Raw genomic sequence first — 20462 nt, forward strand, 5'->3', positions numbered from 1 at the left:
AGAAAGAGGTAAGGGATACGCAATTGAAATTAAGTGACTTGCCCAGGGTCCCCCAGCTAGGAAGTGTCTGGTAAAATTTGAACCTAGGACCTCCCATTTCTAGGGCTGGAGCCACCCAGCTGCCCTAATAGCATGTTTTCTAAACTTCTCTTTTGAGTTATAAAATGAACATGTTATTACCTGGGGAAGAGTTGTTAGGAGGAGACTAACCATGACTACCATTTGTAATGCCTTTTAAGGTTTATAAAACATTTTCAGCATAACAGCACGAGGAGGCAGGTAGTACAAGTATTCTTATCTCTGAGTTATAAAGGTGAAAACTGAGGGTGAAGGGTGTTGGGGTGCACAGCTCACTGAACTGCCTGAGTGGCAATGTTGGGCCTCGAAACCCAGGCCCTCTGGCACCCTGGTACAGTCTTGTACTCCTCACCCATTTCTCCAACACAGAACTGTTATTAGAGGTAATCAATCCCTTGTGTAATGGAATTGGAATTGAATCAGTTCTCCACTCACTTCTAAACGTGTCCTGTCCACATCTTTGGGTAGTCGGTTTCTCCCCCTGGTGGTCACCAGGAGCAGTTCATATGGATAGATCTGAGGAGCAAACAAGGAGATAGATGGACAACTTATCATGAAGTGTTTGATGAGCCCTGGAGGAAGGGGTGAGGTAAACTAATGAAAGGAATCTAGCTTCTAAGCAAGTAACTCAGCCCTCCAACTAGGCTTGGAGTTCAGGAGCTAACCTCTCTGCAGAAGGATCAGAGGTTCAATTCTTACAGATAGATCAAAGAAGGCTTGGGGAACTACCAAAATTTTGTAGTTCTCTGAGCTCTAGCACTAGTCTTAGAACCAGGCTTCTCATGGATCTTAATGGAGGCTATTAAGAGTTCAGAGCCTTTGGATTCTAAGTTCAGAGAACTAATCCTGAAGTCAGAGGATCTGGTTAATTTCTACCTCTGGCATTCATTCATTTGTATAATCTTGAGCAAATCACTTTGTCTCTCTGTGCCTCAGTTTCCTCATCTATAAATAAGGGTCCTGGGCTATATGAGGTTCCATCTAATTTTAGGTCAATAATCTATGACATAATATTCTGTGATCTTTTGGGGTACCCTGAAATATCAGACTGAAATCACATAGTCCAACTTCCTAATTTTACTAAGGAGGGAACTGAGGCCCCAGATGTGATTACATAGCTTACAAGTGACAAGATCAGGAGATGGAACCAGGCCCCCCCTGACTTTAGAGCAATTCCTTTTTTGACCACACCATGTTGCTTCTTTCACTTAATTTCCAAAGGCAGGATCCATCTATGAGTCAGGGATAGAGGTGAAAAGGAAGGCCATCTTTGAAGGCCCCTTGGAATATACTGAATATACACATCACTATGATGAATTGCTAGCACAGCTATTCTCTGTATAGGAGATAGCCCCCATAACATGGGATGGTTCTTACCTTATATTCTGCAGAGAGAGAAAAAAGAAAGACAGATCAATTTATGTTACCAGACTGATTCCCACCATAGTGCCTCATCCCTCTCCCCAACTTTAGCAATGTTTCACATTTCAAGACTTTTCCCTCTCCATCCTCCCCTCCCTTTCCCCAACAAATCCCATTCTCCACTCCTGAGAGACATTCAGGAGGCAATCTTTGGGGGTAGGTAATTCATTCCATCCTGACACACCTCAGGGGAGCCTGGGGAAGAGGATGGACAGTACTCTTGGCAGCTAACTCAGTCCCTTGGGCTCCTGGCTTCAGCAAGAAGGGAAGACATATGGACCGGGTGCTTCTCTATGTAGGAGAGCTTGGCAGCTATTTGCCAAATGGAAATGCACTGCGTGTGCCATGTTCACCTCCACTCAGTAGCCAGAGTCTTGTTTGCAGGTTGTCTGGAAATTACGCAAAGGAGAGGAGCTCTGGTGAGGGGCAGGACTGAGGTTGGAGGGGTCTTGGACCAGGAGGCTGACAGGATGAGGACAAACAAGCCTCAGATGATTCAGAGCTAGAAAGATCCTCAAGGATGATAGTATCAAAGTGATTTGAGCCTGGAAGGGCCCTTAGAAATCACCTAGTTCAATCAGAGCTCCAAGATTTTAAGTGACTTGTCTAAATTTTCAGAGATAGTCCCAACCCCCTTATTTTACATATATAGAAGCTAAGATATTAAATGACTTATCCAAGGTCATACAGGTAGTATTAAAGCCTCCATTTAACAGATGATAACATTAAGACTCAAAGACTTCAAGTGACTTGCCCAAGGTCACAGAGCAAGTAAAGTGAAAGAGCTAATATTTGAACAGAGTTCTGACTTCAAATCCAGAATTGATTTCATTTAACAGAGGCTTAGATTCAATTATTTCTAAGGTCTATTTCTGCTTTGGGATTTAAAGAAGCAATGAACTTGTAATCAGATGATCTAGATTTGAATCCTGGTGATTCACTAACAGGATTTTGGGCAAATCACTTTTATCCAAGTCTCAGTTTTCTCAGCCATTAAATGTGATAATAATACCTGTGTGGCTTTCATCAAAGAGGCAGCTGAGGTTCAGTGATTAAAAGCACTGGACCTGGAGTCAGGAAGATCTGAGTTCAAATTCAGCTTCAGACACTTCCCAGCTGTGATCCTGGGCAAGTTGCCTCATCTCTGAATCCAGTGGATAAGGAAATTGCAAACCATTCCCATATTCTTGCCAAGAAAATCCCATGGATAGCTGTGATCCCTGGGGTCACAAAGTGGTATCACACAACTGAACAACAGACCTACTTCAAGGGACTGTTGTGAGGGAAGCATTTTACAAGTGCAATATAGATAGAAACAATTTTTTTTTGTTCTGATTGATACTGTTATAGTTCTAAGAGCACAGAAGGTCCTAAATATAGGGAGAAAACAGATAATTGGCATCTAAACTCCTTTCCAGTCTGGCTTCTAGATTAATTTCTCATTACTCTTTGTATTGTGTTCCAGCCAAATTGGCCTCTTTTTACTGCTCCTCACAGTGAACATTTCAGCTCTATGGGCTCGGAATGCCCTCCTTCCCTCACTACCTCAGCCTCTTGAATCCCTAATTCCTTTCAAGGCTCTAATTTTCCTGATGCCCTGACTTGGTGTTCTTTCCCTAACCTCAGCAAAACTACTTTGTATTTAGGATATGGAATCATGGGATTCTAGATTTGGAGCTGGAAGGGGCCTTGGACTTCATCAAATCTAACCTCTTTAAAATGATGAAACTGAGGCAAAGAGATTAAGTGACCTGCCGAGAGTCATGTAGCTAATAAATATCTGGGGCAGGATTCAATCTCATATCTTCCTAATTTGAAGTGAAGTGCTTCTGGGTATGCTTAGTGTTTACTTTTTTGTGTATATATTGTATTCCCAAAGTAAAAGATAAATCCTTGAGGTAGGGCTTGATACATTTTTGTCTTTGTTTCCCCTCAGCTTAGCACTTAGTAAGAGTTTAGTACATATGTGTTGAACAAAATTAAACTGAATTTTAAGGAACAGGAACTGCATGATGGGATGAGATAGAACTATGAAGACAGACCATCTCTCAGTCTGTTAGCAGTAATGGAGTTGAGTTTCTGCTAGGGAGATATTCTCCATGATGGAATCAGTGATAGAATTCAAGGAACCAGTGATGAGGGAAATCTTTCCCTGTCAAAGTCTGTCTCTGCTTGGCTTACCTCTCATTCCCCAGTTGACAGCATTCATGCTGTCATAGTGAAAGAGATCTGCACTGGGTGTCTGAAAAAAAGAGAAACCACAAGGTTGGCATCAGATGATCTATTACCTGCATGCACATGCACACAGACACACAGACTAGTGGGAGAGTGGACCTCTTCTGAGACTTTTGACCCAAGTTTTGGGAGGTTTCTCTCCACAGTAATGACCAATCACAGTTTCAAAGCTGGCCCCATCATGATGGTCTGAAATGGAATTCTGTCTCTCCAACATTTTTGATCAGACATGGCCTTCTGGCTTCCCTCTTGAAGACCCGTGGTGCAGGATATCCACCGCCCCTTGGGGAAATCCATTCCAATTCAGGACAGCTCTAATTATTAAGAAGTCTTTCCCAACATCAAATCCCTATCAGGATCTTTGTAATTTCCACCTGTCGCTTCCAATTCTGTTCTCTGGGGCCAAGCAGAACATGTTTAATCCATCTTCTACATAAAAGTCCTTCAGATATTTAAAGAAAGCTATCATATTCCATCCCCCATTTCTTTTTCTTCTCCAGGATAAATATCCCTAATCCCCATGACAGTTCTAATATGGAATGAATAGTGCCTTCTTAAGGCCCAAGAAGTCATGATGTGGGAGGCATCTACTGATAGGACCCAATTCCAATGGACTCATCTAACATAGTCCAATCTCCCAGCCAGAGAGGATGGCTTCATGCTAGATCTCTAGTTCCCTTGCCATCTTTATTGTTCTGGGTATATGCTCTAACATGTTACTATCCCTCCCTAAATATGGAACCCAGAACTATATACAATGTACCAAATGGTCTAACTAGGGCAGAAGACAGTAGGACTCTCACATCCCTTGCTTTGGATAGTATCTTTCTACTCATACAACTTAAGCACCCATTAACTTTTATATCTACCATGTCATGCTATTCACTCAAAGGTCATCTATGCCAACTTACTCATTTTATCCATGTTTTTCCTTCCCAGGACTCAAGTGGTATTAATTAGATCCCCCCCAAAAAACAAAACAAAATTTCTCAGAGAAACCTTCTCTATCCATAAACACCTTGTAGCTTTGTCAACATTTTACCCATAAAACCCTCAGAACAATAAATCAAATTTGGGAGGAACATTGGCCCTGGGATAGATGTGATCAACCAGTCTCCTTACCCTGTGAAGCCCATTTCTCCTATAAGCAGGAAGTGAGGCTGACTTGGAGATGAGGGGATCTGAAAAGAAAACATCAGAGCTATCACTTGTACCTTCACTCCAAAGACCTCTCTAATCTAGAGAGAACAGTGAGGAGTTTCACTGTATTAAAAATATTCCCCATATTCATGAGTGTAGAACTACAAACAAGATAGGGAGAGGTCTTAAAAATTAGCCTTTTTCCTCCATATTCATAGCATCTAGAGTTAAAAAGTAAATTAGTGAACATTTTGTCCAACTCTGGCCCCTCATTTACACATGAGATGGAAGTTCAGAGAGGAGAAACAACTGGCTTAACTTTATAAAGCCTTTTAGAGGTATGGTTGGGGTTTGAATCTGAGACCTCTAAATAGGATCACAGGATTTAGAATGGGAAGACAGAGATTATTTACATTGGTGATTATCTATTAAATTTCTCTCACTGAAAAAAACCCTTATCTTCTGTTTAAGAATCAGTGGGTTCCAAGACAGAAGAGGCTAATCATTGGGATTGAGTGACTTGCTCAGGGTCACACAGCTAGGAAGTATCTGAAGCCAGACTGAACCCAGGACCTCCTGTCTCCAGGCATGGCTCTCTATCTACTGAGCAATCTAGCTTTCCTTAAACTTATCTTTTCATAGATGAGGATCTAGGGATCCTCATAAATCATAGGGATTTATAGATGAGACCCAGGGAGGTTGAGAGGGTTGCATTAAGATCACAGAAATAGATCTCTAAATAACAGAGCTAGGATTCAAACCTAAGTCTTTTGACTCCAAATTCAGAACTTGCTTCTAGTCTTGGTAGGGGGTAGTAGAAGACTCCAAGATTTATGAGCTTCTCTGTTTTAATGGAACTCAAATTTCTCAACAAAGATCACACACCTCTACCTTGGCTTATAAATTGGCATATTCACCTAAGCTCAGTTACCAGCCTGCTTTGGGAATAGGCTCCATCCCTTCCCTACCTTAGTCTACCGGCTATGAAACAGAACAAGTAGTAACACTGAATAGTGCCTTCTTAAGGTCCAAATTATGATAGGGGACTCAAATTTTGGCAAGACTCAGTTTCAATCGACTCATCACATATAGCCCAATCTCCTAGTCAAAGCAGGTAGATTTACACTAGGGTAGGACAGAGTGAAGAGGTCTTTTGTTAGACCAAGGTTTAGAAACTCTACGTACCACTGTCAGCCAGGTAATGGGACCGGGGAGCTGCAATCAGAGATAGATTAGGTCAGCACAAGGTGGTATGCAGGGCAAGACCTATCCCACTAGTAGGCTTGGTCATTGGAATTATACTGTGTGTCTTCCCTTATGTGGTATCCATATTCCCAATGAACAATTTTTCAGATACTTTGCCAATTGAACTATTGGCCAATGAAAAGTGGGTTCACAGGCCAGCAATTAGTGCTGAGTTGCCAATTAGTGATCAATGTGTAGAAATAGAAACATAAATTGGTTCCCTTTTGTGGCTACTCTCTGAACCATACAATAATAGAACACAGATTCTCAGAGTTGACAGAACATAAAATGTCAATACTGGTATGTATTTTAAAATATAGGATGTTAGATATGGAAGGGATCTTAGAACACAAAGTGCCAAAGCTGAAAGGGATGTTAGAGCATAGGATATCAGAGCCCAGAGAAGGACCCTTAGAATTTAGAATATTAGAGCTGGGAGGAACCTCAAAGCACAGAATGTTTGAAATGAAGAAGCCCTAAGAATTTAGAATATTTGAGCTGCAAAGGGTAACTTAAATATAGAATGACAGAATTTGGAGAGATTTTAGAGATTAGTGTCTAGTCTTTTAATGTTATGGTGGGGGAAGCTGAGACCCAGAGGAGGGAAGGTACTTGTTCAAGGTCACACATGGAATTAATGACAGAAATGAAATTCTATTCTAGCTTCTTTGACTGTTAGATCACTGCAAAATCCTTCCCCCCTCCAGATTACTTTCATCCTGCCTCAAACATTGGATTTCCCTTGCTTTTTGAACTTTCTACCTCTTTCATTTATTCTCCTTACTGCTTCTGTTGAAGCTGAAGGTTTTTTGTATTCTCAGCACTCTCTGTTCTTCCCCAATGGTTACAACAAGGCCTCAGTTTGTCACTTGGGGTGGAGGAAAATCATCAAGCTCTCTCCCTACAACCTTGCCCAACAAATTCTTCTCAGTAGTGATCTTACCAGTTCCCAATGGCATATCTCTAAAGATAAGTGACAAATTGTGTCGAAGGAAATCCACACAAAGTTTAACTGTATTTCAAAGATCTATGATTTCATCACTGCAAATCTTTTATTCACCAACGTAGTACCCAAACCCTCCACAACACAGGAGACTATCATAATTAGTCACTGTGGCCAAAAATATCCATCCCTTGTGGTCAGCCCCCCAGTGACGGGCCTTGCCAAAGATAGCTACTGTGATCTTCAGTTGACATCATTGCTTAGCAGTTTATACTCCAGTAAAGTCTTCATTGAATGTCTTATAGTGGCTTAGAGGTGACCTGGGTTCTCACAGGTTATTCCAGTAAAGCAAAGCCTCTGACTGGAAAAATCCTTGAATATAGGCTTATCTATAATTCTGTATAATTCAGGTCAGTGATATAAAACATACTCAGGGAATCACTGGACCATGTATATTAAAATTGGAGCTAGAAGAAACCTTGGGAGTCATCCAGTACAACCTCCTTATTTTACAGAAAAGGAAACTGAGACCAGAGAGGTTAAGTCACTTGTCTAAAGTCAATGGGATCCAAACCCAGGTACTAGGACTCCATGTCCAGTAGTCTTTCCACCAAACCACACTGACTCCTCTTTGAATTAGGTGGTCCTAAAGATTAGGTATTCTAATGCTTTCATTTTATGAATGAAGAAACGAAAACAGAGAGAACTTAAGTAGCTAGATGCTGCTTAAATGGACAGAGTGCTGGACTTGGAGTCAGGAAGACCTGAGTTTAAAGCCTCAGATCTCTATCAACTATATAATGGTGGGCAAGTCATGGCTTTTTTTCAGCCTTAGTTTTGTCATCTAAAACAGGATTAATAATAACACCTACTTCAAAAGGTTCTTGTGAAATAGCATATGTAAAGAACATTGCAAACTTTAAAATACTGGATAAATGCTATGATAATGATGCAACTTGCCCATGATTATCATATGGATAGAGAGTCAAACTCAGGTCTCTTGACTCCACATCAATGAAGAAGACTTCTTGGATTGAGATGCAAGAAGTAAGTGAGGGTGTACAAAACAAATGTGACAAGCACATGGCTAGAAGGGAGAAGTTGGAGAGGACTGCTCAAAGCTAGAGGTTTCCAAGATCACTAAGGGAATTGCAGATGGACTGAGGATGAATCTTGTACTGATGATCAGAAAGAAGGAATGATATTCTTCACTAAGTAAGATATGCTGGAATCTTGGAATAGGCACTCAAGTTAGAAGAAGGTGGCATGCACAATACCAGACTCGAGATAATTTTACAAGTTCAGGAGCCAAGGTTCAGGGGGTTACTATGTTTCTTTTCCTAGAGCCTGAATCTCTCCTAACTTTTGAGTAGGACCTTGGGATAGGCAACTTTGATGGGCTAGAAGACTGAGAACCCCTCAGACTTCTCAACCCCCACCCATCTTGCCCTTACAGCCATTGAGGGAAGTCTCATAGCCAGCAGTGTGCAAGGCTTCTCTGCTGCTGGTAGAGCTCCGGGGAGGGGTCCAGGGATCTGCATAGGAGCTAGAACGAGCCTTCATCTCTTCCTTCAGGATCAGCCGTCCAATCCCACTCTGGATCTGGGAGTGAGCAAAGGAAGAAGGAAAGAGGGAGGAGAAGAGTAAAGAGGTGGGTAGGTGGGAGGTAGAAAATAGGGTGGAAAGGAAGGAAAGAGTAGGGAAGAAGAAGTAGGAAAGCAGTAGAGAGGGACAATGGAAGAGGAGTTGGGAATCAGTAGAGGGAAAAAAGGGAAAAGAAAAGAAAAAGAGAGGGAGGGAAATGAGAAGTGGGAGTAGGGGAGTATAAGGGGGAGAAGGAGAGAGAGACAGACAGAAATAGAGAGAGATGGAGGAGAGAGACAGAGAGACAAAGAAGAGAGAGAGGGAAAGAGGTAAAAGAAGTAGGGAGAGAAAAGAAACAGAAGAAGAAAAAAGAAGAATGCAATTGTTTTACATTAGCATGGTCCATACATGACATTTCCTACTTGAGAATCATTATTGGCTCTCTCCTCTATTAAGATATCTTAGAACTATAGTCTGAAAGTCATACTCCTAACCCAAAGGCCCAAACTGGAATTTACATTTTATTTTGCACAAATCTTTAGCTTGTGTTCAGAATAAAGAAAAATGAATGACTACAAGTGACTACCGTATGTCCCCTGTCCTCCTTCCACTTCCATTAACCCCCTTCTTGGAAGAATAGCTTCAAATCTAGGAAGACTAAAGCCCCACTGTTTAGGAAGTTGTTCTAAGTTACTGCAAATTGGCCCCTGGAGGAGTATGCACAGGAAGGAGGGAATGAACCCTTTGTTGGAATCCTGGCCAGTCTATCTCACAAGAATAAAGTACTTAGGATAAAATAAAATATAAGTTCTTATTAAATTAAAAGTGATGGATTTTGAATCACATTTCAAGGGTTTTATGGCTCTTATTTTTTCTCTAATGGTGATATCTAGGGCAACTGATTTTCCTTACTTTTGTCCTCTATAAAATAGGGATGATAACACTTATACTAGTCACCTTTCAGGGATGGACCTGAACACCATTTTGAAATGTGAAAAGCTCACTAATGACTTTTTCCTTAGTGCCAGATTCACAGGAGCCTAAAGGAAATTCATTCAGCTGATATCATACACAAAAACCTGAAACCTGGTAATTTAGCTGTGAATGAAAACTATAAAGATTTTGGACCGACATGATACATAGACAATGAAATATAGGCTTTATTTTTACTAGTTTTATTTTGTGACATGTCACATTGTGCAAACATTTCAGGTTCCAAAAGGGAAAAACAAACACAAAAAGCAAGAAGGTTTTCTCCTCTGTGACATCAGCCCTACTTCCCAACTGAAGCCTCAGGGTTACCTCTTCTTGCTCTCAGAGAGACAAAAGAACCTGGCATACAGGATCTCTGATAAGGATTAAATTTTTTTTTTTTTAATCCAGAGATCCTTTTTCAGAAGTGTGTTCTAGGAAGCAGAAGCCCTTGGTGGGTCAAGAGGAGCTTATCATGGTGTTTCTCATAATCTTTGAGTCTTTTCCTCTTTCATGACAACCAGTCAAGTTTCCAAGCTCCCCCCAACTCCTAGCCTAGAAATCTAAGAGAAGCAGGGGCCATGGCAGCTCAGAGGCTATCTAAATTTGTCCAAGAGAACTGCCCCTCTTAGTGAGTGTTTTAAGATTAAAACCTGTGGTCTAAACTTGAAGGAAGCTTAGGAAATGATTTGCTCAAGGTCACCCAGGGGCTGAGTAAGAGACCAAAGTGTTCTGATTCTAATTCCATTGCTGTGTCCAACACTATACTACTTCTCAGCTGATGAGAAGATACAAGTAAAAAATAAGACATCTAGCCAAGAGTACAAAAGGATATTGATCAGACTGGTCTCAACTGATTGGTGGATAAGGAACGAGTAAGGTCAGACGTCCAGCTCTATGTTCCCTCTGATCCTTTGTATCCTGGGATTCTAAAACATTGTCCTGCAGTCCATGCAAGGCCAGTGGAACCTCTCCCACAATGATGTTGCAGTGTGGTCATAAGCCCAAAAAGCAAAGTGCTGCTCACCTTATGCAGACCACGGTCAAAATCATCCTCTTCTCCTCCTGCTGAGAACCTCCGGGCTCGGGGCACTGGCAGGGGACAGAGGCAGGTTAAGTTTCATGAGTGTATCCTGAAGGGGGCAAATGCTCAGCCTTCCAGGGCCCATCTAATTAAGGGTTGCCCAACCAAGGCCTTTTCCCATCTCCACACTGAGAAGGGCTAACTTGGGTTCAAGAGAGGGATCATCTGAAGTGCTTCAAGAGATAATTTCCCCTTTGAGGAGAGAGAGAAAGGATGGCCCATGAAGCAAAACATTCTAGTCAAGGTGTGCCCAATGTCATTGGCCTTCTTATAACTATTTTTTGCTGTACAAATGTGGCCTCCTATTTCCATGCATTTGTCTATGCTGTTCCATGTGGCTAGAATGACTTTCTAACATTTCTTTATCTGCTGAGTTTCTACCCACCCTTTAAAGTCTAACTAACATGCCACCCTTATGGTGCTACAATGAGCTGTTCTTGAACCCTGGTTAAGTTCCATAAAATACAAGAAGTATCAGGGTAGATATCGATGACACTGGGGGGGGGGGGTCACTGCCAGAGAAAATTAGGACTAGAGCTCATCTATGCTACAGCTGCAGGATAAGAGGAAGCATATCATCAGGTAGTTTCCTATTAAACATTTTTCTTGTGCTAGAGATGCTAAGCTTAGGTGCTTCTACCTGCTGAAGGAATCCAAAATGCTGTCCAGCACTAAATTTCAGCACCCAGAATACTGTCTGGTACACGTTCTAGTCATTCTGCCTCAATTATGTCTTTGCCTCCCTATTCCTTTCCCAGCCTGTTCCTAATCTCCCAACAACCTTTCTCTGTCTCATGCCTCACACAGTACTTTGTCAAACCTCCTTAATTCATAGCACAAGAAAGAAGGGCCTTCTCATTACCAAGGTCAACCTCTCTACATGCACAATTGATTTTCCTCTTTTCCAGCAGATTGCCCCCATAAACATCCCCACTCTCTCACTCATCTTTAATCTCTCCATATCGACTGGCTGTTTCTCTACTGCCTATAAACATACCCATGTCTTGCCTATCCTCAAAAACTCTTCATGATTCATCCAGTAGCCACAATCCCATATTTCTTCCTTTTTTGTGTGGTTAAACTCCTTTTGAAGCTATCTACAACTGAGGCTCCACTTTCTTTCCTCTCACTTTTTTCTTTCTATAATCTGGCTTCCAACTTGTCATTCAAATGAAACTGCTCTCTCCAAAGTGACTAATGAGCTCTTAGTTTCTTAGATTCTCAATTCTCATCCCAAGTGAACTCTTTGAAATCTTCAAAGCTGTCAATCATCCTCTTATCCTTTATACTCTTTCTAGGTTTCTGTTTGATGTTCAGAGCCCTTCATAAACTGCCCCTCCTCTCCCTCAACCCATCCCTAATTTTTCCAGTCTTTTTATCCCATATATCCTTCCCATGGTCCCCATAGACTATGCAATCTGGCTTTCTTGCTGTTCTTCCAGTATGCTGTCTATCTCCCGACTTTGGGCATGTTTACTAGTTGACCTCTATTCCTAGAATGTTCTCCTTCCTCCTCTCCTACTCCCGACTTCCCTGGCTTCCTTCAAGTCTCAACTAAAGTTTTATCTTCTATGAAAAGCCTTTTCTGATCCTCCTTAATTCTAATACCTTCCCTCTTTTAATTACCTCCAATTTATCCTGTCTGTATCTTATTTATGCATAATTGTTTATATACTATCTTCCCTCATTAGATTGTGAGCTACTTGAAGGCAAGGATTATTTTTTGTTTTTCTTTCTATATCCAGTGTTTAACATAGTCCCTGTCACATAGTAGCTGCTTTATTAAATACGTGTTTACTGACTGTCTGATATTAATGGAGAAATATTACTTCTCTGAGTTCATATGGTGAGTAGCTATTGCTAAATATATATTTACCAAAATGAGGTAAAGGGGAAAAACCTGGGCTTTGTTATTATGCTCAACCATTGATTCAGGCCTCAGAGAAAACCTGAACTGTTATGAGGATTCTGGCAAAGCTTCTTATAAGAAAAATTGTGACAGAGTGACAAAGAAATAATTCATTTACATATTGCAATCTTGTACATTCTTCAAACAAAAAAAGTTAAAGAAAAGATCGATCCAAATTCCTATGCTTCCTTCAACATTATAAAAATTGAACAAATTTAGTTGAACAGTCATAATCTGAGGGCAGCTAGGTAGCTCAGAGGATTGAGAGCCCGGCCTAGGGATGGAAGGTCCTAGATTCAAATCTGGCCTCAGACACTTCCTAACTGTGTGACTCTGGGCAAGTCACTTGAGCCCCATGGCCTAGCCCTCACCACTCTTCTGCCTTAGAACCAATATACAGTATTATTAATTGCCAGACAGAAGGTAAGGTTTTAAAAAAAACAAACAACAGTCATAAACTTATACATCCCTTAAGGAAACAAAACTTGCCAAATTCTATTGATGAACTAAGTCGGGTTATAGATGAAACTATATTAAGGATTCAGAAATAGGCTGATCCAGGAGGAAGATTTACATGTTACCAAGGAGTCAGTGATAGTTCAGGTTCTTCCTCTAGTTTCTTATCTAAGGAATGTTTAAAGCTCAAAGTAAATTTTCACATCCCATAGGATAAGCTTTGGTCAGATGCGGTTAATATTAACCAAAGATTGCAAGAGGAATAAAAGTAAACAAGAAGTTCCCAGAACATTCATGTTTTGTATTATAGTTATCTATATTTTTGTTTTACTTCCCTCCTAGACTGGGAGCTCTCCTAGGGCAGGAATCAAGCCTTATCTAATCTTTTATCTCCCCTGGTGTCTAGCCCCAGTCTCCAAAACATAGTAGTCATTTCAGAATATTTCTTTTTGTTAGTCTCTCTCCCACCTGCCTTTACTTGAACTTTGGAAGGGAAGATTTTTTGAGTCTTGATTGTGATGCCTTTGTGTTACTGATGGATTAATATTTTCTCCTTTACCCTGGATGAGTCTGTGATCAGCTCCATAGGGACTAAGGAGTATGAAGTTCCAAACACAGCCACCTATCATCAGGCTAAAATGTGGAAGAAGGTTGAAATAATGTAAACTGTCCCTCTCCTAAGCTCTCATCTAGGACTTAGAAGATCTTGGAAACTGAGTTGGAAAAAGTAGAAGAAATATGGGGAGAAATATGGAAAAGAGACGATAAGGTCAATTTTAGATATAATTCCAAGAAACATTATGTTACTCTACCTTTTGGACTTTTCCCCATATCCATACCATTTGTAACCAAAGGTTGTCATGACCCAGTGTTCCTTACTTAAACCTACAATGAACATTCATTAAGTACTCAGGGTGTCTAGAACACTGTTATGGGACTGGGGAAGGTACAAAGTCAAAATAAGATAGTCCCTGCTTTCATAAGGCTTAAGGTCTAGTGGAAGACTGTGTGGGTCTAAGCCTCAAATATCTGTTTTGCTTTGCCTTATTCATTTATTTGATTAGATTTTTGTTTATTTTCTCTATACTGGTTCCTTTTTTCTCCACTCTCATTAGTCAAAGTTTTTGTCTCTTCTTCCCTACATTGTTTTATTAGTGTCCTAATTGGTCTCCCTGCCTCCAATTTTTCCTCTTCTTCAATCTGTCCTCTTACACACTATAAACTTCCTACTGCACAGCTCTGATAATGTCATCTGTCTGCTTAAGAACTTTAAGTTCTATTCCCTACCGTGAAGCTGATTTTCATAACTTCAATATTCTGCCCTTTCAAGGGCTCTCAGAGTTTTAGTTCACTAATATGCTAGTGGATCAGACTCTGACTTTTTCATTTAGCATTTTGCAAAATACCCTTTCCTCTAATAACTAGCTGTTCCTCATTCCAAGAAACATTATATTACTTCACCTTTTGGACTTTCCCCATATCCATACCATTTGTAACCAAAAGTTGTCATGACCTAGCATTCCTTACCTAAACCTTTGTGGTTTTTCCCTTCCTTTATAAACCCTGTGACTCAAGTGTGACATGCCTCCTTGTACCCATATATGTGTGGCCCCAGCTTACGAGTCCTTTGATATATCCAAATAGATTTCTTCTAATTTTCTCTAGTTTCACACTACCTACTATTATCTAAAATCCAAAAATCTTAGCTTGGAATCTAAGACCCTCTACAATCTTGTTCTGACCTAAATATTTCCAGGTTTATTAGAGCCAGAACAATTTTATTATTCATTTGCTCCATTCCCTTCATTTTTACTTATGAAGATACTGAGACCCATAAAGTCTATCAGTCATCTCAGACCTGAGCTAGGCTTCCATTATTTCCATTTATAATACTATGCTTCATAGGATAGCTGGCTGTTTCCTGATCTTGTCTTGCCCTCTTATTACACAGTATAATATTTGTGTGCTTTATTTCTCTTATTTCTTTCAGGTCCCAGGTAAACCCCATCTTCAATAAGAAGCCTTTTTATTTCTTTTTCCTTATTGCTAATGCCTTCCCTCTATGAATTGTATCCAACTTATCCTGTTTATCTCTTATTTATACATAGTTGTTTTCATGTTGTCTCCTCCATTAGACTGTGAGACCTCAAGGGCAGAAACTATTTTTTGTCTTTCTTTGTATCCAATAAACAGAAATTGCTTAAGAAATGTTTGTCAAAACATTTCCCAATCTGGAGGCTTTCCTGATGTCTTAAAGAAGACTGGAACATTCTGCTGGTTTGTGGGGACCTTGCCATGGGGAAGTTTGGACCCCAACCTCCCCTTTTCTTTCCTCTTCTCCCAGCTCCCAGGCTGAGGGAGCCACCTACCTTTGGGGGAGCTATGGTAGGTCCAGAACTCAGATTCTGAGCCATAGTAAAGGTCTGGAGAGTAGGCTGGAGCATACTTGGAGGACTGGGTGATATCTTCGCTGGTTTTGCTTTTTGTTGCTGCCGATGTTTGCCTGTAGAGGTGCCCACAGGATAGGGTAGGCTCAGGAGGGTTATGGAGTAGAGGGACCTGTCTAGTCAAAGGCTAGAGAAAATTCTCTTGACACAAGACAAATGAAGGCCTCAAATAGACTGCAGCTATTCAAACACTGTCCCCTCAACCTCCACAGCCCCAGCAATGATGTCAGAGCCACAGAGGACAAAAGGAGAAGGGAGATAGAGAGGGACAGTTATCCTCAGTCTGACTAGAACTAAAAATGGTTCCTGTGTCAGCCTAGAGACTGAGAGAAGTTTTGTTTCTTTTCTAATATATATTCTCTCATTCAGCTCGGACATTCTATGTACTTCAGTCCTTTCCCACTGTAACATTCAACAATCTTTGTTCTAAAGGTCTTTCAAACTCTTGATATTCCATAACGTAACATTCATTCTAACACTGTCAATTCTTTCTAATGTCTTTTCTAATCCCGTATTCTGACCCTCCTATTTCTCTGATTACAACTGGTTTTTTAGTGAAAGACTAAGAGATGGATGAAACCATGGACTAGATGACAGATTTAGTTACTTACAGCACAGGTGGTACAGCAGAGGTCAGAAGGGTGGTGTCATGCAACCCAAGATGGAACAAAGCCAATGGAAACAAAAACAAGTATAAGACATCATTACCATTATAGGATGGAGAATATTCTGTGAATGTTTAGACCAGGAGCCGCCAACAGGCTGAGCACTGATCCTTGCACCTTCTTCTCCTTTTTACCCAAGGGCTCCAGGTAACCATCCTGTTTCAGTTTCTAGCCTAAATCTTCACCCTAATGATGTATTCCCTTCCCAATATTATGGTCCTTCTATCAGTCACTCATATGCCCCTTAAGTTGTTCTAATGCTATGTTGAATATCTTTGGTTTGACAGGGTCTGTTCCTCAGTTTGAAGGTTGCTACAGTCTGGGTCACCTCCCTCTAAAGGGAGACCCATAGAGACAGAAATATATAAAATGAGTCATGAGACCATTAAATATAGCCAGAAGTATCTGACCTGCTCATGACTGGTACCCTCAGAAGTGGTCTCAGTCTACTTCCAGTGAAGAGGTGCATTTGTACCATGTTCCAGGCTTGTTTTTTTTGTTTGTTTGTCTGCCTTGCCATAAAGCTTCATAGACCCTATCTGTTCTGGGCTACACAGAATCAGTGTGCACAATTCTGTGCAGGGCCAGTAGCCTGTGTTTATGATCTAAGCACTTATTTGTTTATGACTTCATTTTCTTGAAATAGAGCCAATCTTGAGATCTGGATGGCTCTGAGTCACTCAGGGTCTACATTTCCCCAATATTTTTTATTCACAAGATTGATTTGTATATTATCAAGAGACCCTATGAGGCTCTGCCATACAGATGGCTTTCATGAGTTGCTGTGGTCAAAGAAGCTCATCACTTTGTAACCAACCTCCAGGTGATGAATCTCTCTACATTTGGCCCTCAAATAGCAGACATATAATCCATCACCTTGCTAATGTATCCCTATATTGTATTAGTAATAATATATTTATTATGCAGCATATCCCAAAAGTCTTAGTATAGTATTAAGCTTTAATAACTTCAAAAATCAAAATGCTAGAAACTTATAAAAATCATTTGAAAGTTTAATTATTTAAATTTCTTCCATATTTTAGTTTTGTGAATTTTGAAAAAATATATTTTAAATTTTAATTTCAACTAGTCGGGCACCCTGTTAATCTACAGGTTGTATTTGACTATGGGGCATTTTCTGAATGATGGTTTTACAGACTGGTGGATCAGTAGATGAAGACCCTTTGCCTGGCCATTTCAGTTACTTGATTTATCTCCATTAGTCTTTTTCTTGTAGGGTCATATCAAAAACGCCATGTTTGCACCAAAACTTCATGCTTTGGATGATGTTTAGGTGAATTCCTCTTCTGTTGGCTTGAGAGGAGCCTGCCATCGAGAGGTTGGGCCCCTGACCCCCCCTCTCCTCTTCTCCTCTCCCAGTGCCCAGGTTGAGCCACCTACCTTTGGGGGAGTTGTGGTAGATCTGCATAGAAATGCAATCCTTTTAGTCACTGAAGAGCAGCTGATGAAAATTTTTAGTAAGTTTAGAAACTGACCAGAGCCATGGATAGCACAAGATGATGGTTATGTCAGATTTTAATAAGAAATATTTAAATATTTTAAAAATTAAGTAATTAAAATTTCAAATTCTTGTGAATTAGATCCCCAAATGACTTATAGTTTTATAGAATGGGAAACTGAGGCACTGAGTAGTTGATTTGAACTACCATAGCCAAGACCTGAGCCAGATTTTTGAATCCAGGAACAATAGTCTTATTATACTTTCCCCCCCATTCCATTGTTTTAGTTGTGTCGGACCCTTCACGACTCTGGCGTTTTCTTGGCAAAGAGATTGAAGTGGTTTGCTATTTCCTTCTCCAGCTCATTTTCCAGATGAGGAAATGGAGGCAAACAGGATTAAGTGATTTTCCCCAAGTCACACAGATATTAAGAATCTGAGGCTAGAACTGAACTGAGAAAGATGATTCTTCTTGACCCTAGGCCAGCACTCTATGCACCATACCACTAGCTGATGGTATCCCATATTACTTTCTATAAGGTGCCTTTTGAAGAAATGTAATGTTCAGGAGCCCATTATTTCTGAGGATTTTTGACACCAAGCCCACATTCTAGCCATTAAACAGGGGTAGGCTATAGTATCCATCTTTCCATGCTCCATCTTAAAAGTTTCTGCCCTGGAGGTAGCTGAGTAGCTCAGTGGATTGAGAGCCAGGCCTAGAGACAGGAGGTCCTAGGTTCAAATCTGGCCTCAGACACTTCCCAGCTTTGTGACCCTGGACAAGTCACTTGACCCCCATTGTCTAGCCCTTACCACTCTTCTGCCTTGGAGCCAATACACGGTATTGACTCTAAGATGGAAGGTAATGGTTTATTAAAAAAAAATTTTTTTTTAAGTTTCTGCCACACTTAACTTGACATGCCAATATGCTGCCCAGACTTCCTAAATAAAAGACCCAGAAAAGACCTGACTCTGTACAGGCCAAGGCTCCCACAGAGATGTACCTTTTCACAGGGAAAGGGAATTTTAGGTTTCAAACCAGTACTGGAGTCTTTAGAGGCACCTTCTTGATTCCCCTGAAGTCACACACTACTTCCCTTATTCTTCCCTAATGTCATCTGGGGAACAGGCCATAGGATCATAGGATTTAGAGCTGAGAATGACTTTAGAGATTATCTGGTCAAGGGGTTCTTAAATTGTGTGTGTGTGTGTGTGTGTGTGTGTGTGATAAAACCCTTTTTGGCTGACTAATGAAGCCTGTGGGGTCCTCAGAATAGTGTTTTAAGTACTTCATAGAAATACATTGTTAGATGTTAATAAGAGTATCATTTTTGTCCTCATCCAAGTTCAGGAATCCCCCGAAATCTGAACTTGGGCCAAAGATTCCAGGTAAAGAATGCTTCATCTAGTTCAACCTGCTCATCCTACTGATGTGGAAACTGAGATCCAGAAAGTAAACGATCGACAAGTCACATAGGCAATAAATAGTAGATGAAGGAGGCTAGCTAGCCCAGGATCCTTGTTTCAGATACTATCTACTAAGTGCCCTTTGAGCAAACTCCCTTTCTTGTACTAGAGCCATTCTGGCGAATTCTGGGCAACTGCTTGAGCTCGAGCTAGAAGTTCTCCACTCCAGATGCACGCAAGAAGTGGAAGAGTGGCTGGCTCTCTGAAGCCAGGGGATTGTTTCATTTTTGTCTTTGTTTCTTTAGTGCCCAGTGCTGTGCCTGGCACATAACAGGCACTTATAAATGTTTATTGATATCATCAGCTATTTAAGGTTAGAATTTGAAATCAAATTCACATCTCCCAACTCCAAAGCCAATGCTCTTTTTCACTACAGCATGCTAAACTAATTTACCAATAATAATACTTGCAAAGTATATTTCAGAGCTTCCCTGGCTCTATGGAAGTGAAATATTCCACTTCTCTATAAGTATTTCTGTTGCTTTATTCACAAAGCCACCATCCTAGGCTAGGCCTTCCTTGTAGCTCATCTGGATAATTAGAATAGACTTCCAACATCTCTCCTTTCCAAGCTATCGTCCACATAGCTACCAAATTTATATTCCTAAAACGCAGGTCTGACAACATCTCTCCCCTATTGTAAAAAGCTTCATAAAACACTTTAAATTCAATTCAAAGCAAATGTGTGTGTAAGAAGAAGTATAATAGTAGTAGGAATTTTGTTGTTCATTCATTTCAGGTGTGTCTGACTCTTGGAACCCCATTTGGAGTTTTCTTGGCAAAGATACGGGGATAATTTACCATTTCCTTCTCCAGCTCATTTTCCAGATGAGGAAACTGAGGTAAATAGGATTAAGTGACTTTGCCTGAAGTCACACAGCTAGTATCTGAGGCCATACTTGAACTCAGGGAGATGCACTTTTTCTGACTCCAGGCCTGGTGCTCTACCTAGCAGCACTGTAATGTGGATACAGAGATGGAATAAACAACAAAACCAAAAAACTCAAGTCCCTGACCTCAGCAGCTAATTGAGATTCAGTCCTAGAGATGGGAGGTCCTGGGTTCAAATCCTGCCTCAAATACTTCCTTATGGCGTGATCCTGAGCAAGTCATTTAACCCCCATTGCCTAGCCCTTAATCCTTTTCTGCCTTGAAACCAATGTACAGTATTGATTCTAATATGGAAGGTAAGGGTTTAAAAAAAAAAAGAAAGAAAACTTAATTCCTTTAAGATTAGCAATTAGATGGATTGGGACAATGGTTAGAATAGTGACTGAACTTGAGTTCAAATACTGCTTTAGGCTCATACTAGCTGTTCAAGTCATGGGATCTCTTGGCTTTAGTTTCCTCATCTGT

General features: G+C 40.6%; 1 protein-coding gene across 4 annotated transcripts in view; it reads right to left on the bottom strand.

The window, feature by feature from the left end:
- Window positions 1-20462, bottom strand: part of ABLIM3 (actin binding LIM protein family member 3) — a 192071-nt gene that overhangs the window by 3711 nt on the left and 167898 nt on the right. For 3 of the 4 annotated variants that reach the window (XM_056811604.1, XM_056811603.1, XM_056811601.1), the window contains 8 exons: window positions 15438-15557; window positions 10647-10711; window positions 8518-8665; window positions 6061-6090; window positions 4858-4916; window positions 3682-3742; window positions 1456-1889; window positions 514-594 (listed from right to left, as the gene is read on the bottom strand). In XM_056811604.1, coding sequence (XP_056667582.1) covers window positions 1813-1889; window positions 3682-3742; window positions 4858-4916; window positions 6061-6090; window positions 8518-8665; window positions 10647-10711; window positions 15438-15557 — 560 coding nt within the window. In that variant the 3' untranslated portion in view covers window positions 514-594; window positions 1456-1812. The remainder of the gene's footprint in view (window positions 1-513; window positions 595-1455; window positions 1890-3681; window positions 3743-4857; window positions 4917-6060; window positions 6091-8517; window positions 8666-10646; window positions 10712-15437; window positions 15558-20462) is intronic. The other variant, XM_056811602.1, reaches the window with a different exon arrangement.

This window comes from Monodelphis domestica, chromosome 1, assembly GCF_027887165.1.
Source record: "Monodelphis domestica isolate mMonDom1 chromosome 1, mMonDom1.pri, whole genome shotgun sequence".
Classification (NCBI taxonomy): domain Eukaryota; kingdom Metazoa; phylum Chordata; class Mammalia; order Didelphimorphia; family Didelphidae; genus Monodelphis; species Monodelphis domestica.